At 47.4% G+C, this 12,302-nt stretch overlaps 1 protein-coding gene across 1 annotated transcript in view; it reads left to right on the top strand.

The window, feature by feature from the left end:
• Positions 1 to 3,451: 3,451 nt before the first annotated feature.
• Positions 3,452 to 12,302, top strand: part of VPS13D (vacuolar protein sorting 13 homolog D) — a 299,465-nt gene continuing 290,614 nt past the window's right edge. Inside the window, exons 1-2 of the mRNA XM_019639700.1 lie at positions 3,452 to 3,541; positions 6,940 to 7,112. Coding sequence (XP_019495245.1) covers positions 7,016 to 7,112 — 97 coding nt within the window. The 5' untranslated portion in view covers positions 3,452 to 3,541; positions 6,940 to 7,015. The remainder of the gene's footprint in view (positions 3,542 to 6,939; positions 7,113 to 12,302) is intronic.

Genomic DNA, 12,302 nt, shown 5'->3' with positions numbered 1-12,302 from the left:
GACCCATGTGGGATCTGAACCCGGGCTCTGCAGCTCAGAGCTCGCGCTCCCAAGCCAACTCTTAATCAACGAGCTACTCGGCTGGCCCCCCAATTTTTCTAGAGACCCTCCAAATACAGATTTTCACATGTAAATTTCAGCCTTTAACATATTGTAACTAATTTAAATTTTAAAGCATTGTGTGGGCAGAAGAAAACATTCCTGCAGCAGCCTGGTTGGCCTGTCTGCACCCCCTCTGGTCTAGATGATTCTGGAGGGTGATACGCTCACTAGGCCAGATGGGGAGTGGCCTGATAGGAAGTGGGGAGGGGAGTACTGAGCAGGGTCCCTCAAATCTGCCTGTCCCAGAAAACTTGCCCCCTCTGAGTCAACATGCATCTCTGGGTCTAGTGTGGGGGGTAATTAACGGACGACCCCCATCTCCTGCAGCCCCTCACCTGTTGTATGTCCGAAGCCTGTAGCTTCAGGGGCCACAACATGGGTGAGGACCAAGGGAGGTCCTTCCCTGTGGCCAACACAGCCCCATCCCCTCAGTCAGGCCAACATTTGACCTCTCTGTCCCTTGGTTCCCCCACAACAGGTAGAACTTTTGCTCTAATAGTTGAAGACAGATAGCTCAGGGCAGTGGGCTGTTGCAGGGAGGGCTGAGGCCATATTGGAGAGGGCTTCAGGCTTGTGGCAGAGACCTGGATGGTCCCATGGTCTCTCTGTATGACCTTGAGTGAGTCCCTTTTCCTTTCCCCCCCTCAGTTTCCTCTTCTGTATGATGAAGGCTTTGGACCAGCTCTGCGTTTTCAAACCCATCAGCTGGGGAACTGGGTCTCCCTGCAGACTCACTGAATTAGCCCTGGGGGCCAGGTCTTCTCATTAGGGTTTCTCCTGGTCTCCTTTATTTCCCTGCATTACTTTTCTCTTTAACGCCTACAATCATCTGGTTCAGTTGATATTTAACACTGACCTTGCTTATTGTCTGTTTCTCCTCCCCTGCTGCTACACAAGCCCCATGAGAACAGGGATTTTCAAAATATCAGCTTTGGGCCAGCTGAGCGGCTTAGTTGGTTAAGAGTGTGATATCTGAGCAACAGGGTCGCGTTCGATTCCCACATGGGTCAGTAAGCTGCGCCAGAGCTGAGCTGCCAACAGGTGGCAGGATGGCTCAGCTGGTGAGACCACATGCTCCTAACAACAAGGTTGCCGGTTCGACTCCCACATGGGATGGTGAGATGCAGACCCCCTCCCCTCCCCCCCGCAACTAAAATTGAACATGGCATCTTGAGCTGAGCAGCCAGGAGCTGCCAACGGGGCGGCTGGATGGCGACTTGACTTGGAGCTGAGCTAGCTGTGCCCTCCACAACTAAGACTGAAGGATAACAACTTGGCTGTTCTCCTTCCCCAATTCCCCAATAAGATCTTTGAAAAAAAATATCAGCTTTATTAAGGAATAATTTACAGAAAACACAATTTATACATTTTAAGTGTACACTTCAATGAATTTTGACAACTGTGTACAAGTCTTGTGACCACCACAATAATCCAGATCTAGAACAGTTCCATCACCCCGAAAAGTCCCCTCATGACCATTGCTAGGTAATCCCCTCTCTCCACCTCCAGCCCCTGCCCACCACTGACTGATCTGCTTGTGCCATTCTAGTTTGGTCTCTTCTGGAATGCCATAGAAATGGAATCATTACAGTATGTGGTCTTTTGCGGTCTGGCTTTTATTCACAAAGCTAATACTTCTGAGGTTCCTCCAAGATGGTGCCTATATCAATAGTTTGTTTGTTTTTATTGTTGAGTAGTATTCCATTGTACGGGTACATTGCAAACTGTTTATGCATTCTCCCATTGATGGACATTTTGATTATTTCCTGTTTTGGGCTCTTATAAATAAAGCTGCTATGAACATTTGTGTGTAAGTCTTTGTGTATGCATGTGCTTTCATTTCTCTTGGGTAAATACCTTGGGATGGGAGAGTTGCCTGGTAAATGTATGTTGAGATTGATAAGAAACTGAGGGCACAAACCCTTTCAGTAATTTTGGTTGAACACATGATGCCCTTGCACCTGCGTTTTTAATAAACTCCCCAGGTACAGCCAGGTGTCTCTGTGCTGAAGATCTGGACTCTGGGATCCTTCAGCTCTGATGGGCCACTTTCCTTCTGCTTCCCATCTGTGGAGTCCAGGGATTTTATACCCAAATCTCAGTCCCTGAGGGACCTGGTATGGAGATTCTGATAGGTTGATTCCACCTCAGAGGAACCCAGGTTTTGTTTAGGAGTGGGTCAGCCCACATCACCTCCATTAGCTTAGCGTTATGAGGGTTGATAATTTTTATGGTAAATATACTATTGCAACCTTGCCGTCCTATGTCCTGCATTTTCTGACTTTTTATGAGCCTGGGGTGTTCTTCCTGTCCTTCTGGTGATGATGCAAGATGAAGTGTTCATTTGTTCACTCTTTGCTTCATTCATTCACTCATTTATTGAGTCTTTTCTGTGCTAGGCTAAAGAAACATTTGTGAAAAAGAGAAAATCTCTGCTTTCAGGGAACTTTCAAGGTGAAGAAAGACAACCTGTGTAGAAACAAATAAATAAGATAGTATCAGATAACATTAAGTTCTGTGAAGAAAATACAACAAGGGTGACAGATGAGGGGAACTTTAGATAGGGTAGCAGGGAAATCCTCCTGGAGGTGGAACATTTGAAGCAAGAAGAAGTCCATTTTATGACTCCAGAGCTGCTTGGTAGCCATTAGCCACATAAGTCTATTGAGCACTTGAAATGTGGCTAGTTTGAATTGAGATGTGCTGTCAGTGTAAACCCTCTAAACTATCTCATCAATATATTTTTTCATGTTGGCTACAGGTTGAGATGATAATATTCAGGATATGTTGGATTAAATAAAATATATTATTAATTTCACTTTTTTCCTTTTCTAAAAAAATGTACCCACTCAGTAAATTTAAAATCGTGTGGCTTGCATTATATTCTACTGGACAGCAGAGGTCTAGGGGAAAAGCATCCTAAGTAGAGAGAATGGCAAATGAGGCAGGAAGTGAAGGATGCTGGGGCAGAGTGGGCCAGGGAAAGAGTGGCAGAAATAGGAATGGGCCAAATCCAGTAGGATCTTGGTGTCAGCTTTGTAAAGAGATGGGTTTTAAGTATAACGGGGAGGCCGTTTTAAGTTCGGAAGTGACATGGTCCGAATTATGTTTTAACAGGCTCCTGTGGCTGCTAAGTGGAGAACTGACTGGGGGTGGGCTAGACGGAAGGCAGGGCGATGTACAAGGAAGAATACTGGAGGCTCCTATACTGTCAGCCAGATTCATTTGTGGCACTGCCCTCCGCTGCAGGAGCGGCCGCCAGCGCCAGGGGGCGCTTCCTCGATGACTCGGCGCTCGGCTGGCCAGGCGCCGGCGCATCCCCCGCTCGATTGGTCGGGTCGGGGCGGGCCGGAGCGCCGCTGGAAGCGCCATTGAGGAGCGGCGGAGAGGAAGCACCGCGCAGTACCCGGCTAGGGCGGGCGGCCCGAGACACCGACAGGTACGGGCTCAGACAGGGCGGTGCCGGGCGGCGGGCAGGCCGGGGGACCGCATGGCGGGCATGGGTCGGCCGTCGGCCGCTCGGGCTCCGCTTCAGACCTGGGGGTTGGGGCCCGCCCGCGGGGAGCGCGGCGCTCGGAGCCCTGGACGCCGGTGTCCGGCCCTCGGGCCGTCTGAACTCCTCCGGGGAGCCCTGGGTCGTCCGAGCCTCCGATGGCCCCGAGCCTGCCGCCTTCACGGGGACCCCTGTATCCAAGCCCCCGAGGGCACCCCAGCCACAGATTCGGGCTGCCTGACCTGGCGTCCGTGTCCCCGGGAGTCCGATCCCCCCGCCAGATCCGGCACTCGTTCCAGGGTCCCGGCAGCATGGCACCCTGGGGTCGGGGTGGGGTGTCAGCCCACGTCTTCCCTCCTCACCCCCGGCCTCAATGTGGGACCCCAGTGTGCGAGCCCTCCAACCTCACGCCCAAGATGCCTGTCAATTCTCCAGGGTGTCTTAACCTCCCCCTTTATCTAGCTTTTTGAGGTCATGCTCCGCGATGGCACATCAGGCCTCAAACCTGTTTTTACCCCTCGCTTCCCGGGGTCATGCCTTGGTTGAGCCCCTCCTCTTAGGTATGGGACCCCCGGCGCCGTTCCCTCCAGGCTTTACCTGGGAGGTGGGGGGGTCTCCGTCCCCTGGGGCGGAGCTTAGGGTTCTGAGAGCAGAGGGGGCTGCCGGAGGGTGGTAGGAGCCTCGCCTTTGGGGCATTCTCGTTCCCGTGGGACCCCAGGCCAGGCACCCGCCCGCCTCCAGCCCCCTATCTTCAAGCTTCCTTTGCGCGGGCAGTGCTAATCCCTTGGAGCTTCTGGGAGGGGCGCCGGGTCCAGTTGCCCGTCCTTCGTACTCCAGGCTCTGGCCGCCCCTTGAGGGAGGGGCCTGGCTCAAGGTCATGGCCGGCTTTCTGTCTGCCCGTGGGCTGAGCACTGATCCCCGGTGTCACCTGCCTCACCGATTAGGGGAGGCCAGCTTGGGGTTAGTGCTAGGCAGCTGTCTAGAAACCCTGATGAACCAGAGTGTAAACACTTTGGGATTCTGGCCAGTCTGGCGGCCCTTCCGGACACCGGGTCCCTTAAGGGAAAACGTGAAGCGGCCTCAAGCCTGGTCTAGATGCTCAGCAGAGCTAATGCTTTCTGGCTTGGGTCTCAGTTTACTGACCAGCACGTTTTACATGCTTCTCCCCCGCATTTTCTTTTAATCTGTGCTTTTCGTTCTCCCACCGTCAGGGTGAGTAGCTCAGGGCCTGATCTTGTGCTGGGAGAGCTATTGGTAGTTGGTACTTCAGAGTTTGTTGGCATTTAGGGCCGAAATCAATGGCAGTAACTTCAAAAATAAAGAGTACTCTGACTTTGGCGCTTTGCCTAAGTGTATTTGGAGTCTGCATTGTAAGACTAGATCAGTCAGGTTCACATTTTGTTTTCACAGATTTACTTGTTTAAAGTTAAAATAAAGAAATGTTTCTTTTATTCAGGCTTTAAGCATTTCTTATTTTTAAAAATTTGTTCTTGTAATCTCTTTAAATAAATGTATTCAATAATCTTTAGCAGATTCCTGGTTTTACACAAAATGTAGCTTTAAAAAAAATCTTTGGAAAGAAATTAGTGTTTAACTAAATGCTGTTTTACTTACTTATTTTTGCTGTCATTGTTGACAAATAAAAGTTAATCGTGTCTGGAAGTGCAAGACACTGTTGACAAATAGCCTTCCTTGGAGGTTGAGTTAATTCTTACAGGGCCTTGTGTTTTGGGTCTTTGTTGGGTGTGGCAGCCTTTCAGTTGGGATAAGTGTATCTTCTGGCACTAAGATGAATCATTGGAGGAGGGGCAGAGGGCTTGGGAAGGATCTTGAAAGGGCTGGTTCCAAGTGGGACGCCTGCTGTAGCCAATCTGGAGTGTCCAGCATGGTGGGCTGGTGTCTGAGTGCCTGGCTCAGAGCAAGATGTGGAGCTCACGGTTCTAACTGGGACCTACTAGCTGAAGGATCTCGGGACCCACTTCAACTTTTGTGTCTCAAGCTCCCTCATGTTAGTTTTTTGTAATACTAAAAGTAATCGGTATATTTTTTTGTCATACTGACAGACACCGGTTCTTGCAATAGGCAGTAGTAATTAAGTACTGAATTTCCATTAAGTACTTAATACTGTAGCTGGAACCAGAGAATTTCTGGTGTTTGTGATTACTGACTAAACTGTTCATTGTATCAGCAGCATCTGGTGCCCAGGTATCAGTAGTACAGCTCCAGGACAGTTAAGAACAGTGATAAACCACTGCCTGCTCCCTTCCATTTATATTATTTTACAAATGATTTCGATGAACAAACTTGCAAAATTGAATGAAGGAAGGCTTAAAGAGGGTCATTGCAGAATATGAAGTTCATTGATACAATCTCTTAGGGCATTTTTGCCTTAACCTAGGACAGGGCTGCTTAGCCTTGGCACTCACTGTTGAAAGACTGACTGGGCTAGATAATTCTTTGCTGTGGGGAGCTATTGTGTGCATTGTAGGATGTTTAGCAGCCTCTAGAATCTCTACCCACAAGATACCAGTAGCAACTTCCCAGTCATGATAATCTGTCTCTAGACATAGCCAAATGACACCTGGATGAGAACCAATTAGGACAGTCTAGTCCCAAGGTGAGTCACTAAAGGAAGCAGCTTAATGATCAGTTACATTGAAAAGTTCAGCGACTTTGAGTTGTCCGTAACGTTTGGTGAATTTATGTGACCATTTTTTGCGGCCTTATTAAAATGTAGATGCATTGGTTTGGTCCTCCATTTACTATTAGGGCACCTTACAGTGCTTCTCGCCCCATCTTTTCTTTTCTTTTTTTTATTAAAGATTTTATTGGGGAATTGGGGGAAGGGAACAGTGTTGGGGAATCAGGGAAGGGGAACAGACAGGTTGCTGTCCTTTTGTTCTTCAGTCTAGTTGTGGAGGATGTCGCTTCACTGGCCCACGTTGATATTATCATTGCGCTCTTCCCGCCTGAGGCAGTCGCTCGCCGGCCATTGGATGGCCACTCAAGGCAGCTCACGAAAGCGCACGTCCCACTGACGGCCAGCCCCACTGTAGCCCACGCCGTTGCTGGCTACTCACGGCAGCCCAGCTCCAGGTTGAGCTGTTGTTCACCATCTTAGCTGTAGAGGGCGCAGCGTCACTGGCCCTCATGTGGGATCCGAACCGGGGTCCCACTGCTCAGAGCTGGCGTCCCAAGCCGACTCCTAACCAATGCGCCACTCGGCCGGCCCTCGCCCCATCTTTTCTTAAATCTCTGCTTTTTGTTCATCTACCTTGAGGGAAGGTGGAATAGGAAATCAGCTGGTTTTTCTGTTGATTTCCCTTTTTTTCTTTCTTTCATAGATTCTTCTGTGACCATGCGAGAGAGAAATAAAGAATGATCCATGTTTTTTAAACACCTTGTCTTGAGGATATAGTCATGTTGGAAGGGCTCGTAGCCTGGGTTCTCAATACCTATCTGGGGAAGTACGTCAATAATCTGAACACTGACCAGCTCTCCGTTGCGCTTCTGAAAGGTGAGTACGTGTATCTCTTCTTGGTACACTATGCCTTTGCAGATGGCGTTTCTATTTTTTATATTCTTTTGCTGTATTGAGAATAATAAAACATTTACCCAGATGGCTTTGCACTAAATATGTGTAAAAGGAAATACGTTCTCCCATATGATGCCAGTTCTTACAGGGTAACTTAAGTATGCAGCTGTAGTGCTATAGATTTTAGGGAACTATTAAATATTTTTAAAAAAGACGATGCTGCTGGTGCCTGTGCTTTACCTTAATTAATTTTTTAGCTTTATGAAGCAGTCGTGAAGGAGTGACAGTGGCATTGGCTTTGACTTCAGCTCCTGTTGTGTTACTCATTAGCTACGCAAACAAGTCATTGAAATTTGGAGCCTCGGTGTCTTTAGAAAAAGAGAGCACTGTACCTCTCCAGGGTTGCAGTAAGGATTAGATGGAGTGACATTTGAAGCTCTTCTCCTGTTGGCATGTCCAGTAGACGTTTTGAAGTATGTTATTGTGAAATCTTGGACAGAATTTTTCAGATCTTGTCTTGCTTACTAGTAAAGGACCGGACGCTTGAGGCATTTCAGCCTCTGTAGGCTGATACTTGGTAAATGCAGTCCAGTGATTTGGTGTGGAGATCGGAAAACTGCTTTTTTCTCCTTCTACGTGTTTTAATTTAAGTTATTTTTGCCCAACTCCAAATGGAACGCTTTAGCAATTCTAGAGAAAGGAGATAAAGTCAATCTGCAAACATGTAGAGTCACAGAAAGTGGAAGGGAGACCTCCAGTACGGTAGAAGCCTCAGCTTCCTGGAGCATGAGTTTCGGCAAGTGGACCAGGATGGGTTAGTGGAGATAGCAGTGATACAGCTAGCAGTAGTCTAAGACTAGGGTGCCAGTGGTTCTACTGTCCCCCCAAGTGTGGCTTTCTAGGTTTTTCTGACCCATCTAAACCAAGCCAGTAGAATGATTGTGGCAGCAGTAGGCCGTGAGGACTATCGTGGTCACCCCCCGGCCCCCCTCATCCCTTCACTGGAAACAGAAGTGGGCTCTTTCTTAATCTCCTTTCTCCTGCTTTTCCTCCTGTCCTTGGAAGGAAGCTGCTAAGTGCAAAGCGAAAGTGGCTCTTCTGTCAGGGGAGAGGACGGGTTCAAAGTACAATAGTCGTGTCAAGTGCACCTCTTTGGTCACTTTTGAGGTTCTCATACACACTGTGAAGCTAACCAGGTTGTACAGGGCAGGTAACAGGGCCCAGGAAGAGAACTGTAAACCACAGCCTTGCTAATAAAAGAGCTGGCTCTCAAGAGTGGAATGATAAGAGGATGTCTGCTGACAAAATGAACACATAGACACTTGTGGTACCTGGTGTTTTATGGAGTCTATACCAATAACGGATTTCTAATCTCAGCAATTTTAGACAGAATGTATCTTGTGTGTCTCTCTGATGTATGGTGTGTGTCTCTCTGATGCCTTAAACTGCTTTTCTATGCTTATTTCCTTAAAAAAAAAATTCTCTAGGGCTTTTAACTGAAGCTGTGGAATTTGAGGAATGTTTCTCTGCAGAATAGAAAAATGCTTTCTCTTTTAGAACCACTGTTGGTGTGGTGCCCCATCCTCATGGATTGAAAGCACACCATAGTGCTTGGCCGGAAAAGTGTTGGGAGTGTCACCGAGAGGTTGTCACTGTTTATTGATCTTGATGACATAGTTACAGTTAAGCAGTGTTTGTGGTCAAGGGTACTAGATAGGAATAAGAATGTTATTTTAATCTATCTGCAAATATTTACTGTTCTAGATGCTCTGGGAGATGCAAAGGAGACTGAAATAGTGGTCAAGAGTGTGGATTTTGTAGCCAGAGTGGGTGTGAATCCTGGTTCCTCCATTTACTAGTAACTTGGGCAAATTACTCAAATTTTTCATGCTTCAGTCTCCCTTTCTGTAAATTGGAGATATTAACTATTTCGTAAGGTTCTGAGGACTAAACCCATTAATGTAGGTCAAAGAGCTTAGAGCTGTTCTTGGCATATAGTGGGTCCTCTGTCAATGATTGGTGGTGGGTTGGACTTAGGGTAGATTGTGCACACGTGTAAAAGTGATAAAAGTGCAAAGTTAGCATATGCATGGTTGAAGAACAGAGACAGCACTGGTATAAGATTTCACTCGTTCAGTCATTCAACACTCACTAACTGAGCACCTGCTTTGGATAAGACCCTGTGTTATGGAGTGATTAAAAAAAGGGAGATTGTAGAAGATACGAAGAGCTCAGGCATAGGGTCTAACCCTGCTTCACTACTTAAAAAGCTGTTTGTGAGCAAGTCACTTAAGCCTCCTCTGTACCCCTCTCCCTCTTGCTACCTGAGATCCGACAGATCTGAACTTTAGCACTTACCAGCTCTATGAGTTTAAAGCAAACTGCTTGTCTTCTAAGCCTCATTTTTCTCATCTCAGAATGGAGCAGATAATAAATAGTATTTCCTCATAACGTTGTGATTAAATGTGATAATGCATATGCAGTGCTTGGCTCATAGTGAGATCTCCCTAAGTGAGAGCTGTTGTTATTATCACTACTGCTAGGCTGGTGCAAAAGTAGTTGCAGTTTCTGCAATTGTTTTATTTTTTTATTTTATTTTTTATTGGGGGAATTGGGGGAGGGGAACAGTGTTGGGGAATCGGGGAAAGGGAACAGACAAGTTGCTGTCCTTTTGTTCTTCAGTCTAATTGTGGAGGACGTCGCTTCACTGGCCCATGTTGGTATTATCATTGCGCTCTTCCTGGCTGAGGCAGTCACTCGCCGGCTATTGGACGGCGGCTCACGGCAGCTCACAAAAGCTCACGCCAGCTGCCGGCCAGCTCCACTGCAGCCTACACCGTCGCTGGCGATTCACGGCAGCCCAGCTACAGATTGAGCTGTTGTTTACCGTCTTAGCTGTAGAGGGTGCAGTGTCACTGGCCCTCATGTGGGATCCGAACCAGGGTCCTGTTGTTCAGAGCTGGCGTCCCAAGCCCGCTCTTAACCAACACGCCACTCGGTCAGCCCTTGCAATTGTTTTTAACCTTTTAAACCTCAGTTACGTTTGAACCAACCTAATACTGTTCCACCTTCATCTCTATAGCCCTTGCCCTTGGAGAGTTAGCTGTTAAACTTTTGGGAAGACAGAAATTATGCAGTAATCCAAAGCAGTATGTGCTAAAGTGTTATACTGGTGATATGGGCACAATGCAGCTGTGTGCAAAGGAGGGGGAAACGATTCCTCCTGTCGGCAGGACTCTCGGAACGCTGTTATGGAGGTAGCTTTCCAGTGGGTCTGAGCAGGAATTTGATAGGGGTGTGGATAGGTCACCACAGTCCAAGCAGAATGAAGCATGAGTGGAGGCAGAAGGCTGCAAGCTTGCAGGGCACGTTTGGGCCAGAAGGTAGCGGCTGCAATGCCATGTCAAGGAGTCTGAACTTTGGGCTGTGGGCACATCTGTATATCTGTAACCCAAAACTTAGATTTCTCTCTGTTTTCTTTTCATAAGCTCTGAACCTCCACTTGGCTCTTTAAATAACCTAGAGCTAATGGGAGAGGATTCAGGAGTCATTAGTGATTATCGAGAAAAGACCAATCTCTATATTCACCCCCGTCCTACTGACTAGATTTCTTGCTAATCTGAGATGAGGAATTTTTGGATGAGAGAGACATCAATGACTAAACCTGCAAATTATTCACCTGGAAATAAATGAGCAACAGTATCATTTATAAAGGACTCAGCTATGCTGGTGCTTTAGGGCCTGGCCCCCTGGAGGCACCTTTCCCAGCGGGGCCAGTGGTGGGTGGGGAGGTAGCTGGCCTTCCTTCCTGAACCCAGGCTGCTGCTGTTTTGCCAAAGTTGTTTTTGTTTCGGCTGCCATTTCTTCTCATTGGTTCCTGTGTTTCCTCTCCTTCCTGGAGCACCTCCTTCCCTCTCTGTGCCTCAGCTTCTTTAATTTTTCATAGTGTGGATCGCCTACAATTCCTTCCACTTCTCCAAGCCGGACCGCAGCCAAGGAAACCTAGGGCTGTGTGCCTTTGTGACACATACGGGTGCTGAAAAATAGGGTAAATGATTCATATTGCAAATGTTGCTCTTCAAGAGAAGAAGAAACGATACACTTTCCTCCCTTTAAGTCAGTTTCACCTGATAAGGAACATGTTTCATGACTTATTTTATGTTTTGTCCTTTGATCATTTTCTCAAATGTGGAAATGGGGTTGTTCCCGGGCTCTCTGGGGTTATTCACTCCTCCTTTTGGTTAATCTTAAGGTGTGTGGTCTCCCATGTGGACAGATGTCCCACAAAAGTCTGAATAATAAGTTGACTGCATTTGCTTAGAATCTGCCAAATTGCTAGATTTGAATACTTCTTTAGAAGCCAATAACGGAGAAGTCTTGAACAGTCATTTAAAGGGAAGAATACTCAAGTTTTTTTGCATTAGTTTGTCTTTGAAGGAAAAGGCTGGCTTGCTGTTCTTCTGGGTCCTCTTACCAGTGAATGGTTGCTAGGTGCTTGTTGTCCGTACTCCCTGTTCTTCAAAATATGTACCTCAGACAGATTTCAGTGGCTCAGAAATTGCCTTATGTGGTGCAAGCAGTTTTGTAAAATGATGGCCGTCCCGGTTCTTTGAGGATGGGGACCCTGCCTCCTTTTTTTATATTCCCAGTGGCCAGCAGAGTGCTTGGAACAGGGTAGGGCCTGGTGTATATATGTGAATGAATGACTTCCATAGCTGGGAGAGAGATCTATTGTAGCTGCACCCTCTCGACCGTTCCTGCAAACTGCTTTGGAGACATCTTGTCCTTTTGGGTTTGATTCATCGTACCAGCTGGGTCTGAAAAGGACCTTCAGTGGCAGTCCTGTTCATTATTTGCTTTCTGGCCGGTTATTACCCTGCAAGTGGAGTTGCAGAAGTGAACATGCGGAGCTGGTCTGTCCAGAGAGAGAGTATAATTCCTTTTGCTGACCAACTTTATTTAACTCTCCTGGGCCCTCAGATGTTGTCTGCAATACGTCCATTTCTGGAGGGTGGGTGCGTAGAGGGAGCTTCTCAAACATTGCAGATTTCTGTGTTTCAGTCCCAGAGTCGTCTGGGCAGGGGCCCAGGAGCCTGCACTTCATCCCAGGTGGTTCAGATGTTAATGGTCCTCTGGTGAACATTACACTAGACTAGGGGCTGCAAACTGGCC

The sequence above is a fragment of the Hipposideros armiger genome, unplaced genomic scaffold (genome assembly GCF_001890085.2).
Source record: "Hipposideros armiger isolate ML-2016 unplaced genomic scaffold, ASM189008v1 scaffold_46, whole genome shotgun sequence".
NCBI lineage: Eukaryota > Metazoa > Chordata > Mammalia > Chiroptera > Hipposideridae > Hipposideros > Hipposideros armiger.
Note: the sequence above shows the minus strand (reverse complement) of the source record. Positions and strands in the feature narration are given on the sequence as shown.